At 29.7% G+C, this 16,882-nt stretch overlaps 2 protein-coding genes across 4 annotated transcripts in view; one reads left to right on the forward strand and one right to left on the reverse strand.

Annotated features, from left to right (window-relative positions):
- The window catches only part of hwt (SH2 domain-containing adapter heavyweight), a 172,547-nt gene that overhangs the window by 135,427 nt on the left and 20,238 nt on the right, over positions 1–16,882 (reverse strand). The window lies entirely within an intron of this gene.
- Positions 1,667–16,733, forward strand: LOC105147659 (chymotrypsin-2). 3 transcript variants are annotated; one of them, XM_011058828.2, is made up of 9 exons: positions 1,667–2,526; positions 3,446–3,537; positions 5,642–5,766; positions 5,873–5,943; positions 6,159–6,250; positions 7,010–7,148; positions 7,264–7,377; positions 7,493–7,648; positions 8,381–16,733. In XM_011058828.2, exons 3-9 carry the CDS (start codon positions 5,718–5,720, stop codon positions 8,537–8,539), a joined length of 780 nt encoding a protein of 259 aa, XP_011057130.1. In that variant the 5' UTR covers positions 1,667–2,526; positions 3,446–3,537; positions 5,642–5,717; the 3' UTR covers positions 8,540–16,733. The 3 variants fall into 3 exon arrangements, with proteins under 3 accessions (XP_011057130.1, XP_087272093.1, XP_087272094.1); XM_087415967.1 differs by lacking the exon at positions 1,667–2,526 and adding an exon at positions 2,532–2,652; XM_087415968.1 differs by lacking the exons at positions 1,667–2,526; positions 3,446–3,537 and having other exon boundaries at positions 3,604–5,766.

Consider the following 16,882-nt stretch of genomic DNA (forward strand, 5'->3'; position numbering starts at 1 on the left):
CTCATTGCGATATTGTTATTCTAAGAATATTGTTGTCCTAAAGATATTGTTGTTCTGTACTTGACAATCTCGTGTTGGAATAAAGAAATAAATTACATGCGGCAACCGAATGTTATTCCACGAGAATACTACACTGTGGAATTCGTGCTTGGTGTTTATCTAATTCTGCGATGATCATATACGATCCAAACAATAACTTGGTATATCTTTGTTGATTTCAGAGCTACATGTAAAAAAAGTGAGGGAAATGTTAGTTGGCTTACTCAAGTGAAGCAAACGATTACACGTTAATTGTTATTAGATGATACCAAGTATTTTTTTCTTTATTGTAAAAAAAAGTTGGGAAATAATTCGTTATTTGTATTGAACAATTAAAGTTAGGTTTTTTTCAATAATTGCAGCTTAATATCATTCATTCTTTTCATTTATAATTGTAACTTATTATTAATTACATTTTTTTTAATAACTATCAATTTAGTAATTACTTCTTTTATATCTTATACTAATCATTAACATATGGGCTGACCAAAACGAAATGAAGTTCAGTGAATCATTAGTGATTATTTATTGCTCTTAGAATATATCTCTAATCATGCTAATCATTACACTCTGTAATTATCACACTCTATGAAGAATTAAATTAGAAGTATATGAATGCGTCTTGATATTAATATTATTTTGATTGCGTACTAAATATATATATATATATATATATATATATATATATATTAATTATAAATAATATAGTGTATAATATTGAATAGTGTATAATATAATAAGTAAAATAATTTAGTAAATTAGAAATATATAAGATCTTGTATTTAATCTTGTATTTAAAATTGCAATATAAAAAATTAGAAAAAATTAACTGAAGAGAAATAATTTATATTTTTTTAAGTAATTGTAGCTGTAATATACTTTTTAGAATCAATGCCTTGCAACTAAGTTATTTCTTGAGAAAAAAAATTATAATCGTAATTAGTTATTTTTACAAAGTAGCATTCACAATGCTGGTAGTAAGACATAAATGAAGATGCGAAATCATGCCAAGTATAGTTCGACTTCGAAAACTTTGTTATAAATTATGTAATATCGCCAAAGTTTTTAGTTGCAAGAAACATCAATCGAAATAAACGACTCATATCCGTAATTATCAACAATAATAACTCATATATTTCTTCTAGGAAAGATGGGCTAATAATTAAAAGCATAAGCGAACGTCACTTGTCTAAATTGTTTCAAATGGCTTATTGTTGCTAGCTCATGATGTTGTGTGACAAAACATAAATTAAACGATAAGCGGACGACTTGCTGAATTAACTGTCCCATGACGAACGTTGCAATGAAATTTGCAGCACACGCATCTAAAAATACTTGAAATTTAATACTACTATATCTATTATATTTAGAATCGTAGATTAATATATTATTTATATTAATTATTTATATTAATATTCTCGTTAGAAGATATCGATAAAGAGGTCACGAGACCCCTTACATAGTAATCGGACGATTCGAATAGTTATTTAGATTGAGTAATTATAGAACTAGAAAGATCCGTTTATTCGCTCGATTATCAAGATGTAGAAGGATATTGTGACGTTTCTAACATATCATATAACTCAAGAATTTACACAGGATGATAAAAACGCAAGCAATTATAACATAATTTTGCATTTCGAATTATTTTAATGTATTCTGATACAAATAATTCTCGAATTTGCCAACAAATGTCGACAAAGGAGCTTCGGGTAATTTCATATGTCTTTTTTTAAAAATTGTACGGATCCTGTATTCTCAATTCTATTCAAATAACAATTTGTGACAGCTTATATTGCTCTCACACATGAATATCATGTCTTGCGTGCAAAAATGTGATCAAGTCACAACGTGATAGAATCTCTAAAATCGGCTTTCAGTTCTCTTTGGAGAACTTTTTATTTCCGAGTATTTCTGTTAAAAAAAAAACAAATCGGTTAAGAAATACAGCCCGTAATTTGTTTTGAATAAAAAATTTTGCGTGCGTTGAGTAATACGACATCACCAGAGGGATTAGTTATCGCAACGAATTAAATTTCTAAAATTTAAGAAACAATATAGAATAAAAGGCACAGTATTTTAAGAGATCCTTTAGTTGTGTTTTAATAAAATAAATTTTAAAAACCCCAAGAGCTCCAAGATGAAAGTATAACACTTTTTTCTAGATGTTAATGAAGTATACATTTTAAAATAGCTCTCATATCGCGTATGCCACTTACGCGTGCAGGCGATATAAAAATGTCAATTAGAGCACTCGCATGTGCCTCATTCACGTGTTCAGCACTCACGTGTGAGAGCGATATAGACCTCAAATAAGGACGTATCTGCATGGTGTTGTGCAGTTACATTGTGACAATTATTGCGCATATTATTACGCAAATGTACAAAGTTACTATACATTTTGTTATCTGGGTAATTTCGTCGCTCGGCATTGCCTTTTATCTGCTACGTTGGCCACATTCAATTTGTTTTCAACACTGCCTGCAAGTGAGTAAACTCATTCCTGAATATTCGGATTAATGTATGTCGATCGGGTTTAGCACCGCGAGTTCATCATCAAACTCCTCGAATGCGTGATACAAATCTCTTAAACGATTGATACGTAATCTCAAGGTATTATCATCTATTTTACCTTTGTTGAGGAGATTGACCAAATTCATGATTTGCGATTTTAACGACGTTCATTTTCATACAAAGAGTTCAACTCTATCAGCCATTGTCACATAATTCATAAGTAGAAATCCAATAACTGACTCTTATGTGGTAACACTATCTAATCAAATGACCGAAATCACACCATCCAGGAAAATCATATCTTGAGATAGCGTACCATGATTGGTTCTTGTGTGATAATCCAATCTCGTACATGGGGTTCGCGAACCCCACAGGAGGCATCAAAATACGGTAATGAGTCATTATGTAATAAGTTGATACCAAATCGAACATTATTTGATTCTCAGCACTTTTGATATATACATAAGCACTATTTTAGTCTACGGTTTGTAACCCTGAGATACTATAGAACCAACATGGACACGCGATAACATTTGAAACAGTCGTATTGGATCGCAAATTATATTTGGTATGTGCTCGTATGTGACGAGAACAGAAGGGCTCGACTCGAATGAATTTCCTTTCTCGTTAGCTCTCAATGATTGTGCGTCTCTTATAGAAAAGTACTGACACTACTAGTACGCAGTAGTATTTTGAGATACTACTGCACTACTGCACGTTACTGCGCTACTATATACACTATTGCACATTACTGCACACTACTGTACACCACTTATTGCTGTAGTGTAGTAGTAAGTATAGTAGTGCCTCAAAAACTACTGCGCAGTAGTACTTTTCTACAAGAGATATTCGTCACGTTTTCCGAAATCGTCCGAATTCTGTTGATCCATAGATTACAAGAAGCCGCGATAATGACGACAGCGATGTAGAGATTTTGGTCTAGTATACGTACGACTAAACTTACATCCAGGCCTATACTCTAAAGTAAGTCTTCAACTAAACGTTTACATGACTTGTGGTATTTCCGAATCCAATGTAAGCCGCATTTAGTCCTCATATCAATTCTATTATCTACATGAAATACAATCGCATACAAATAATAAATTGCAGATTATGCTTTTATATATCATTTTTATATCGTGCGATATGTAAATTGACTATATTCCGCCATTTCACGTACAAATCTGCACTGTGCAAATCTCTAATGCTATAAAGTGCAAGTATAAAATAAGTGTACAACTATCTGGAAAAAAAGCTTTTACAGTTATATAAAATTATAGGGAATAGAAGTAACTCGTTACTTGTAACAATTACTTTTTTGGTAACTTTACTGGTAATTGCGTTATTTTCCTTTTTTGATAATTGTAATATAGTTACATTTTTTTGATAACAGTAACGAATTTTACAGTTACTTTTATCGTTACTTTGTGCACAATTGAACACAGTTCGATTAGACACAAACTACTCATAGCGTTCGAGACTAAAAAGCCTTTAGGCATCCGTTGTGATTAGCGGTTATCGATTTTTAAAAAGTAATGAAAAGATACTTTTTCAAATAACGATAATTATAACGAATTACTTTTAAAAATAACTTGACTAGTAATGGTAACTTGTTATTTTCAAAAAGTAGCTTTCCATTCTCTGTAAAATTATATATAATTAAATTATATATGAAATATATGTCTATAGATGGACATATTTCATATGATAATATAAATAATTTTATATAATTTTATTATAAACATTTTTTTCTAATAGAGCAGAGTGATCTATCAATATGTATATTTTCATTTCATAGACGTTTAGTTCGATTTTAATCTACTAGCATTTACACGCATTATGTCTTATTTAATCATGCAGACTGTGATAGATGAGGAATCGTAGAAAAGAGATTTGACCCAAACAAGGCCGCATTGTTGTGTATTTGTACATATCGTAATATATTTGTTGTTTTTTTTAATATTGCACTTCTATATATCTCTTTTTTATTATGGAGGATCTAGCTTGTCATTAACCTGAACCCATCAATTTCATTTCCTATTAAACGGTTAGAGCAACAAAATTCGTTTTAATGCAACAAATGAGCAACAGAATATCAACAAATTTTTGACTATGTCCCAACTCAATTTGAGATAATGGGGGTTAATAGGGATCAAGAACGCCGAACGTCTTTTGATATATAACCGCATACATTTCTGCTTCTCGCATTATTATTGATATCGTATGAATAAATATATGAGGCGGACACGCGCATGTGTGTGTGTGTGATACAAGCTGTCCGCTTATCATTTAATTTGTACCGTATATGACTGTCTATCGTGCACGAATTGACCTATGCAACACTTTATCTTAAAATGTTTCGCTTGTTATTCTTAATATTCTTAAAATACTTCGCTTATAAAATGTGCAATTATATGCAATAAATGTGCAATAGATTGTTAAAGTTTATAATTGTAATATACTTTGACAAAGTGCACAATTACATTAAAAGTTTATTTAGCATTCAACTTTCTGTACTGTACGTCATGTTCAACCAGTAATTTTGCGATGCGAAATTATTTATATATATTTATATAACAATATTAAACTGATAAAACTGAAATTTACCAAAGTGTGACTTGGAATACTTTATTTCTTATTTACTTCGCAAAAAGCGAAAAAAGAATAAAATTATGTAAGATTTTTAACGATAAGGAATACAGAGGAAATATCTTTTCTTTGCAAAACCATTGAGATAATAAATTACCAACATTTCTTTGATACGTTTGTCAAATTTTGTATACGTATACAATGTAGAAAGTAAAATAATACTAGACACTTGTCAATCTTTTATTAATACTATTAGGTGTTGGAATTAATTCGTAGCGTTTTTTAATGAAAGAATGTTATTTATTTCACATGAGCATTAAAAAATACATTAATGAAAGTACTTCCCATCACTTGTAAAACGCTACGAATTAATTCCAACACCTAATAGAAGTCAATAGAAAAGAAAATGTAGATCCTGACAGATTAGGAGTGATTTTAAATATTAATAAGCGTAAAACATATTTTCTAATCTTATGTAATTTCAAATTAAATTTTATAGGCACGTCTTCGTGTGTATTCATACATATCAGATTTAGAATAATCAGTTGACAACATCATATGTAAGATTAATAACAATGATGATACAATTATTATTCTTAATTCCCTTGATCGCTATTGATTATGGTGAGTATTCTAAGACAAATTGATCAGCTTTGTGTGTGTTGTGTATGTAATCATATAATTTAATTAAATTCAGAAATATAATAAGTTAATAACAAATCTTAAACAGGTGCATCAAAAAAATTAGTAACGAGAATTGTAGGAGGAAAACGTGCCTCTCAAGGTGAAATCCCATATCAGGTAAGCCAGTAAAACATTCTTAATCAATATCATTAATTTTAATTTTATTAATTGCTTGGGTTTAAAAATATGTCTCGATTTTTTTAAGTTTGATCGAGGAATTAGTTAACTACTTTCATTCAGCAATTCAAAGCTGACAATATCATTTGTAAGGTTAAGACGTATAATAATATTAGAAATTTTTCTTCCTGCATAACATGCATTTTATAATTCAGGTTTCTCTGCAAAATGAAAATGACATGCATTTCTGCGGTGGAGTTATAATTAACAAGTATTACGTGCTAACCGCTGCTCACTGTGTACCTAAGTAAGAAGGAAAATCTCAAGAAACACTTCGGAAAAATAAACTATATACAAGATATTTAACTTAACAGTCCGCATGATTTTTTAAACACTTTTGACAGTAAAGAAGTTTGACGGTAAAAAAAATTGAAAGATAAATAATTATTTATTTTATGCAGGCTACAAAATGCGATAAAAAATTTAAAAAATTTTGTCATAAAAAAATTAAAGAATTTGATCTATCTTGAATTTTTTAAATAGTATTATACAATTTTTTTCATAATATTATAGGGCTTTTGAAGACAAATTCACTATCGAAATGTCTTTTATTAATGCTTTTTGATTTTATTGCATATCTTATTACATTAATGCATAATATGTACGTATTATAAATATCCATTTGTGTACATTTCTAATCAGATATAAGTATCGTTACAAATAATGCTGCATATCTGATATCAATAAAATCATTAAAACATTAATAAAAATAACTTCCTCGATAATCGAGTTAAATTTGTCTTGAAGACTCTTACAATATTATACGACAATATTATAAAAAAAAATTATATAATATTATTTAAAAAATTTAAGTTGTCTAATATTTTTTAATTTTTTTAATTTTTTTTCATAAAATGTTTTTTTATCGCATGTTATAGTTTGTGTAAAATAAATAAATATTCACCTTTCAACTTGAAGTGTCTGAAAGTGTCTAAAAAATCGTGCGGACTGTTACGCTGAACACCTGTATAGATACAAAAAAAATACTGTTTTGTAATATTTTCAGTGCGGACACTTCGAGTATATCAGTCGTTGCGGGAACAACAGATCTACAAAAACCGCATTCAAGGCACCTGGTTCAGTCCATTTTCATACACGAAGAGTACAATCCCCAAATTTTGATCAATGATATCGCTTTACTTAGGGTAACGATAAAATGTAGTATAACATTCATTCCATATAATTTCAATTAAATTGTGAATTAAGCAATTAAATTGAAAATTAAGACTGCGCAAAAGAATACAGAAGATTTATTTTCAGCTTCAAAAGCCATTAAAATTTTCTTCTCGGATATGTTCTGTCAATTTACCGAAACAAAATCAAGCTGTCGAGGGAGGCTCGATAGCAGAAGTATCGGGATTTGGAATAATATCTGTAAGTGTCTTATTAATTCAATCATTTAAATTCTTAGGCGCTAGATATTCGAGAATCCCATCTTAAATTGCTCTCATAATTTACACGTATAACTTTGTACTTTATATATTTGCAGTCTGAAGGAGAGGAGGCTGGACATTTATACTTTGTAGACAATATCATAACTAATCAGACTTATTGTAGAGAATTGTTTGATACAGCAGCAAATATAACCATTCAGGATACGCAAATCTGCGCAAATGATCCAACCATACAAAAAGGTGCATGCGTGGTAAGCTATTTACATAAGGCATTGCAATATACCGTCATTAATTGTCGATCATATTGTATAATTATACGATGTCTGTTCAGGTAAAGTCATTAATTACTTAAATTGCATTATTCTTCCAACATGAAGATTCAATTCATTATTATTCCTAATAATTACTAAACATAATATCTTAATATAACGCTTGCACTTATAATCGTATTGTGATATACATTTTCAATAAGAAGATAAATCCGATTATATCGTGCAATTGTCGGAAATCATTATTATTAGAGACACATCGTAATTTCAATATTTCACTTATCATAAATTTTTAATGAGCAATTAATTAATTAATTAATTAATACAATACTTAATAATACGTAATACACGCATAAAACATTTAATTGCTACAGTAATTTACTGCATTACTAATTTGTTGATTGTTAATATACTATTGATTATTTTTTGTTCATTAATATATTCGGGGATCTTCGTTATGTTTTATAATTTAATTTAATTAACAATAAGATCGTGTAGCTCAGCGATTAAGAATTTAGTATCATCATCAAATATCAAATTAATTATAATAATGAAACGTAAATAATATGAGCTAGCTCTAATTTAACGAAGAAGTATATTTTTAATTATAATAATTATAAAAAATATTATTGTTTGTTGGTTTTTTCAATCAAATTCTAATATTCAATCAAATTCGAAATATATTTTTAATTATCGAAAAAATGTATTTTTTAGGGTGATTCCGGTGGCCCTCTTACTGTCACTGGATTACTAGTAGGACTCGTCTCGTTTGGGCTTTATCCTAACATTTGTACTAGCACAGAATATCCCGCTGTGTATACACGTGTTCCATCATACATCGATTGGATAAATAAGAATATAGAAAAAATTTAAATGAAATATAGTAATCTGTTTTGATACTTAATGATGTGTACAAAAAAAAATTGAAAATTGATATGTATAATTAAACGCTCAGATGTGGCTGTCATATGCAATATCGTAAAATAAACATCATATATTTATTATAATAAATCACATAGCTTACCCATGCCCAAAGTTTTCTTATTAATGTTACTCCAGACATCAGATATATATTTTTTAAAGATCAATATTGTACAATTATTTTATATACTGATATTTATAACTTTTGCTTTAATAATATCAAACCGACATTAAACGAGAACTTATTTAAAAAAAATATACGTTCAAATAAATAACAGATATTGCATGTATAATATATATAATATATAGTCCGTTTAATTATTTTTGTGATCGATAAATTAGTAATACGTATCTTAAAAGGGCAAAATGGGTCAATTAAAAGAAATCCACTTAATTATTCTGGCACTGTGCGCCAAGTGCGCAAAATGGTTTCAGAGAAATTAATGAACATTGAAATGGATGGACATCTCTTGAAAATGGATGAAAGGATCTCTGCACCTATTTCGTCTCTTGCTCCTATCTAACATTAATTTGTATTTCTATTTCATATTAGCCGCTAAAAGCTGAGATTTATCATGCATTGACCAATATGAAGTACGTACATTGAAGATGAGTCGATGTAGGTCAAAACATTTATCATGATGTAAATGAAGAATATATTGTAATGTTAAATTTATAGCACGATTCTGCTTGGCCCGTAGTCCTTTTTTAATTATTTCGTTTTTAAATCTTTGAGCCCATAATACCATATATTGATTTTTTAATTAATTTCTGTATTTCTCTTGCACGCTTATATAGGCGAGCAGATTATATAAATGGAAGACTCTGATATGCTTCTTGAAAGATATAATTTGCATAATATTCTACCATTTTATAAAAAACAATAATAATCGTTAACAAAAATCGTTGTAGCAAAAAAAGATGTTTGTTTTCGAATTATTTTTACTTGCGAGCAATTCTGTGTAAATAATTTCATCAATTCTGTCAAAAAGGGAAAATGTAATGTTTCGATTGATGTATTGCTGTGTCGTTGAGAAATTTGATGTCACGAGGCATCGGATGTGAAACTAAGTAGAAAAGTAGTTTGCAAAGACACTAGCTGCACCGTTTTTTTTTTTTGCTTTTACGTGGCCAAGGCGATATTGAAAACGTCTGGCATTTGATCGATCCATGTTATTTCATTTGTCTGGTTCGCATACTTACATGTATACAAAAGCGGAAAATTAATAACTCACGCATACGATAAAATTATTCAATGAAAAACGAAAACAATTAAATACACAATAAATAATAATTCTACTGCTTTAAATTATTATCGTGAAAAACGGGCAATTACTGTAAGCTCTGAACGGATATTACGATTTGTCGTATTTCCTTCAGTAAACTTTGCGCTGCAACTTACATCTCCACTCACGCTACGCTGCTCTCTCTACTACACATAATTATTAAGAATTACAGTGCAAGAAGCATCTGCGAGCTTGTTTTCTCGAATTTAAATGAACTCTAATTCTCTTAAGTGTACTGCAGAGATATAAACATGACATATGCCTCGTAATAATTATATACCTTACTAACCGCAATTTTGCTTTTTCTTATTATATTCATTAGCAAAAACATAATTTAGATGCTCTGATGTATTGTTGAAGTAATAGTATGGTCTCGTAAAAATCCTCAGTGGATTATGCACATGGCATCATAATATTGTATTTAGCACCAGTTATTTTTCAATAGTTATTTGATTCGAGCCACGCATCTCGTTGCGATAAAGATATCATTGTTCTATATCTGACAATACCTTGTAGATTAAAGAAATAAAACAAGCAAAGCAATCGAACATCACAGTATAAAAAAAGTATTACATTGTGAAATTCGACCAACCTTGGAATTTGTCTGACTCTACGATGATTATATGTATTACGACTCGAATGATGACAGGAGCCCTCCACTCCTGTTACATCAAAAACCACGAAAAGTTAAAGGAAATTTTAGTTGGCTGTCAAAGTATGCTAAATAGTAATCGTCGGGATACCTATAACCTATACTGTTAGTAAGTCTTAACAATTCAATCATTTAAATTTTCAGATGTAATTTGTTCAAAAATCACACTTCAAATTACTCTCACAAGTCACATGTGTACATTTGTACTTTATATACTTGTACTTATATACTAATCTTAAGGAAAGAGAATCAACCAGTTATATAATAAGTACGTCATAGATATATAATATAATAATTATAATTTGTATTAAATCGATGAGAATAAATCAATTAAGAAAAATAACATCCTATCTTCGGTCGCGCGCACCTGAAGTGAATCTTAGTACTTAAGTATTTCAGTGTGAATTTATACACATATCGAATTATACAAATCTCTCGTCAAAATCTTTTTTCTTGAATTCATAGATATTAGAATAACTAATCAGACCTATTGTAAAAAAGTGTATACTCATGGTTAAAAGATTACAACACTTTCTTTTCGATTGGTTTTGGAATACAGCCTACTCACCGAATGGTTCTTATTTATAGAGTCAAAAATAAAGATTAACCGCTCAGTGATATAGATTGTATTCCGAAATTCATTTTAAAAAAAGTGTTGCAATCTTTTAGTTATGTTAGTTACTATACATGGAATTTTTTCACTGCATTTATAACACTCACGCTGTGCAAATTCAAGAAAGAATTCATGTTCGGTAAATTATTTATATAGAACACTGCCATCGTTTATTACCGGTCGTAAAATTATGCCGTCTACCCATGTAAAGTCATTAACTCTTAACTCGCATTGTTCTTCTCATGCAAAACTTCAAATCATTGTTTCTAATAATTTCTAAAAACAGTATCTTAATATAACGCTTATACTTTACCATATTCAGGTTTCCTTGTTATGTTTCTTAATTAAATTAATAGCAGGATTGGCACAATTCGCAGCTGAACGAATCGAAAATCCATAAATCATCAATTTAATTAAAAAATGACAAAGCGAAAACAACACGAACTAGCTTTGCACTATAACAGAGAACGTATTTTTAGTTAATTGTAAAAAATAACACTGTTTGCGAGTTGGTTTTTCCAATCAAATCTTTGTGAAATATATTTTTAACTATCGGGGAATTGTATTTTTTAGAGAGATACTGGTGATCCTCTCACTGTCAATGAACAACTCATAGGACTCGTCTCGTTTTCAGCTGGTTACACTAACACAAAATATACTAGCGTGTACACATAAGTCCTATCATATGTCGATTGGATGTATGAACATGCCGTATAAAATAATTAACAAAACACAGAACCTTGTTTTGATACTATTAGGTGTTGGAATTAATTCGTAGCGTTTTTTAATGAAAGAATGTTATTTATTTCACATGAGCATTAAAAAATACATTAATGAAAGTACTTCCCATCACTTGTAAAACGCTACGAATTAATTCCAACACCTAATAATATAATAACATCGAGAATCAATAATATATATAATTAAATGTTCAAATGTAGATGTCATTAATCATTAAATAAACGCCATATGTATTTTATATACCTATAATACATATCATGTTGTTGATACAACATTTTTCTCTTATATTATTTCAGAAATCATATATCACATAATCTTATAAATCAATATTGTGCGATTATTTCATATATTTATGTTTTGAACTTTTAATTTACCGAACAAACAACAGACGAAAATTTACTTAGAGAAAACATACATTCGAATAAATTGCAAATGTTGCATATATTCATTAATATGCTAGCAGTAAACTTATCTCAAAAGGGAGAAGTGGGTCAGTCAAAGCAAATCTGTTTAATTATTCCGACAGCGTGCTCCAAGTGCGAGAAATTGTTTCAGAGAGATTAATGAACATTTCTCTCTAAAAATAGATGAAAGAATCATTTGTATTCGTTTTCTCATGTCTTTATCTAATGTTAATTTCGACGATCTATTGTACACGTTGTATGAACGAAAGACTGATTACAGCGTTTATTACAATACATGTGCAATGCTTCATAATATAGTACACATTGTGTCATTCTATTTTACGAAAGATAATAATAATAATAATAATAATATCAGAGAAAATCATTCGTTTCTGAATTATTTTTCCTTGCAAACAGGTTTTACAAACAAATTTTACATCACGAGTTTATCAATTCTGCTAAGAATAGAAAACGTAAGATTTTAATTAATTTATAGCTGAGAAATTTGATTATCGCGAGGCATTGGATTGAAATGAATGTATAGAAAAAAGTAGTTTGCAAAAATACGAGAGTCACATTGATGTTTTTTTGCTTTTACAACGCCATCAAGAGGATATCGAAAACGCCTATCATGTTATTTGACTCCATCGGCTCGCACATGTATGTGCACATAAAAACTGAAAAGGGAGGACAACTTATGGATACGATAAAATTGTAGAAAACGATGACAATAATTAAATACAACAGATAATAATCTTGCCGATTCAAATAATTATATGTAGAAAACGAGCGGTTACTTTGAATCCTAAAACCTGTTTTACGTTTTCTCATATTTCCTTCGGTAAACTTTGCGCTTTAACTTATCCCTCTGTTCACGCTACACTGAGTCCCTAGAGGACTACATATAATTGTTAAGAATTACAGCGCAGGAAGCATCCACGAGCTTGTTTTCTCGGATTTAAGTGAACTCTAATTCTCCTAAATGCTCTACAAAGATATAAATTATAGTAATTATTTCACTAATCGCAATTTTGCTTCTTATTATTAGCAAAGATATAATATAATTTATATAGATATTCTAACATTTTTTAAGAGATAGGCACTATTGTACTTTCTCATTAGGTTCATCAAATATTATATCTATTATAAAGTTACAACAAATTACAAAAAAAAAATGAAGTGAAGAAAGCTATATTCAGTCAAGAATATGAATGTAAATTTTTATAATTTCAAACAAACTGCACACCGATTAATTATTTTTCGATCTTGAAACACAGTTTTAGACTGAAGCCGGAATACGTAATATCACAAATTAAACTGGTAATTTAAGCAATTTAATATTATGGATGCTAGTAAACATTTTTAAAGCACTATAAATAATTTATTGCAAAATATATCATCATAGCCAGAATCTGGGTCCCCCGAATTTTGTGTAGACGTTTGATTATATAAATTACATATTTTGCAATAATTATTTTATTAATCGTAATTCTGCTTCTTCTTACTAAATTAGAAAAAAAATAATATAATTAAAAAATATTCTAATATCGTTAAGAAAATCATTAAATATTAAAGTCGATGTGATATCATTCAATAAAAAATATACCTCAGAACTATATATATTTGGGATTTATATATAATCGTGTTTCAGAAGCCACATGGAAATCTCTTCTTAACAAAGCAATAATACTAATTGTCTAACTATCGCTCAGCGAAGCTATTTATATGTCCTTTCATGTAATGTTCATCTTCATCTGTTTGGGTAAATCTGGACAATTCGAGGATTCTGAACAGTTCGACAATAGTGTGCAATAACAAACCGAGAACAGAATCGTGAGTCAGACTATTTCACTATCTATATGATCGATGAGAAGCTCCGGATGCGGGGTCGTCGGACGCAGGTGAGTCCTGGAACAGCGGTTCTCAATATTGCTTCTTGATGGTCGCCAGGATCGATCGACCTCCTACTTCTTGCTATACCCCAAGATATTTCGATAACAATTACATTCAAGCTAAATTAAAATTTTCAAATGTCATATTTATCGTCACATTTTGAATGATCTTTTTATAGTCTGTCATTTTTAACAATAAATTTAGTAGCAAACTAAGAATCCTATTTCAAAATAATAATCAACGCGATAACACTTTGCTTGTGTGTTTCGGAAATTAACAGATCCCAGTATATCATACAACGTGCTATCACACCACTACGTAATTATCTTCGCATTTGACGGTTCAATTTCGACGTAAAGCTGGTAGAAGAGAACGAGATATGCTTACTATATTTACTGTAATGTAATAAAAAAAAAGAGACAATTCTTTTTGACGTAAATTTTATAAATGCTTTCTAAAATGTTCTATTATTTTAATTCATTAATTAAATCCGTACCTCCGGCGAATATTTAAAGACACATTAAGAAAAATGTTTGGATCGTACTATCAAGAGTTACAAATAAAACAAATTCTAATTATATCAATCAGAATTCTAGTTATTATAATTGAATTTCTGGTAATCTCAATTAGAATAAAGTTTGATAGATTTAATTATAAACACTTGATTTTTCTAGTTGAATCTAGATACCAGAATTTCAATTAATGCAACAAAAAAATTTTTTTTCTAGTGAAATTATAGACATAAAGTGAGGCAAAGAAAAATATAAATCGTGTATATAAATCGTAAAAGACTATTGTGGATGTAGTTCTATATATATTTTTCTTTATCTTATCTTATGTCCACAATTACGACAGATATCGTAAGAATGCTTCCATTTCATTCTGTTCCATCAGCCTAAGTCAAACTACATTCTCTTAAGTAGAGAAAATCGATCAGTCCTTGGAAACCAAGCATTCCGCGGCTGCCTGTCAAGATTTCGTGATAAAGAAGGATGGCGCTTTCGGGACAACTGAATCCAGTGGCGACATTGCAGAGCGGTTCTTCGGAATGGAGTATACGAATGCTCGTGAAGAAACTTGGGAAAACTTCTGTCTCCTTAAAACTCGAACGTTCGACTCATCATGAAGCTTACTTCGATGTTCCACTTCTTCGATAATCTCTTGACCATGACGTGATTGCCATACATTAAATTCTGTTTGCATTATATCTGCTCGAATATTGCATAACAGTTGGGGAACATTATATTCCTTTTTGAAATGAGAAATATGAATTTTCCTATTTTCTCAAATATCAACGTTGCATTAGCTTCAGCTCGTCGGTTTTGATGAAGCCATGTTGCCGGTAGTGCAATGAAATTCCCGACAGAATACTACGTCGGGAATCTGTTCGTTACATAGAGAAAAATTTTCGGAGATATTTTCATTTATATCATGTGTCATATATGCGCTCGGAATGTACCTACGAAACGAGTTTCCGAATAAATATCATTTTCTTTCTCAAAAAAATTCCAAAAATTGGATCGAATATCAATGTTACATACGAATAGCAATGCATTAATAAAAATTACTATTTTTTTTTATTTAATATCGTTACATTTGCGGCTCATCGCAACAATTTTAGAAAGACTGCATTTAAGAAAGTATTGTATTTAAGAAAGATCTGGCTAACTGAGATTTAAAAGTTCAAATTAGGATTGCATTATTCAGAACATCACTCGACCACTTAAAAATGATGCGTTTAACTTGCACCATAAAAGGAAAAGATGATGTCTCTGTAACATTATCAGCACGTACAAGACTTTCGAACTATCTGGAGCCAAGCCAACGTCGCCTTGGATGCAGTTTCGCATCTGTCCTGCTATCGATCGAAAGGTCACTCAACCAGGTGCCTTCGTAATGGGTTATGACGCCCGTGGGGATACGTCACATTGATTGACGGCTACTTCATCCTAATTGGATAAAAACAACGCATAATTCGCTCATTTTAGAATGATAAATGCGACAACGGGAAAGATTGAATTTTAACAGGTACTGTTTCGCAATACTCCGAACTGCAACATTTTTAATGCAAATATCTACACGGCGGATATACGATAGATTAGTACATATTATCTGCTGTTATAAGAAAACAAGCAAATAATTTTCGTTACGTGGAAAAAATGATTTTAATTCTACGTGTGAAATTAATCGGTGTGAGAATAAAATCAACATTGCATGATAATCTCGATACTAATTTTTATGATTACAAGTTTATGACTGATACGTAAATAATGCTAAAGATACTACTAGTAAATATAAACGTTTTCTTATCGTTTTGACATTGAATTACTATATAAAAAAAGAGTTTAGTCTATAAAATAATATAAAACTTATATTCTCTATATCTCTTTAATCCTCTCAATATCATCAAAGTTATCTATTGTTTCCATGAAGTGTATAGAATAAAGTAAGAAAGTATAAATAGTAATCTTATCTTTTTTGCGACGCAATCGTAATAATTCAACTAACAATAGAATTATATTTAAAGATCTTTGCAATATATAATCATTGTATATGTATATATGTATATATATATATATATATATATATATATATATATATATAAAATAGCCGTATAAAAGTATCTACACTAAAAAAATGATCTGGTTGAATTGAATAGTAATTCTGATGGAAACCAGACGAACCAAAATTTTCTGGTTAAATCTA

Source organism: Acromyrmex echinatior, chromosome 19, assembly GCF_024713525.1.
Source record: "Acromyrmex echinatior isolate Ae372 chromosome 19, ASM2471352v2, whole genome shotgun sequence".
Lineage (NCBI taxonomy): Eukaryota > Metazoa > Arthropoda > Insecta > Hymenoptera > Formicidae > Acromyrmex > Acromyrmex echinatior.

Excerpts from the sequence above, each read along its gene's own strand:
- LOC105147659 (XM_011058828.2), top strand. The coding sequence starts at position 5,718 with ATGATGATACAATTATTATTCTTAATTCCCTTGATCGCTATTGATTAT. Across the intron at positions 5,944-6,158 it reads AAGGTGAAATCCCATATCAG|GTTTCTCTGCAAAATGAAAA; the intron begins GTAAGCCAGTAA and ends TTTATAATTCAG. Across the intron at positions 6,251-7,009 it reads GCTGCTCACTGTGTACCTAA|TGCGGACACTTCGAGTATAT; the intron begins GTAAGAAGGAAA and ends TAATATTTTCAG.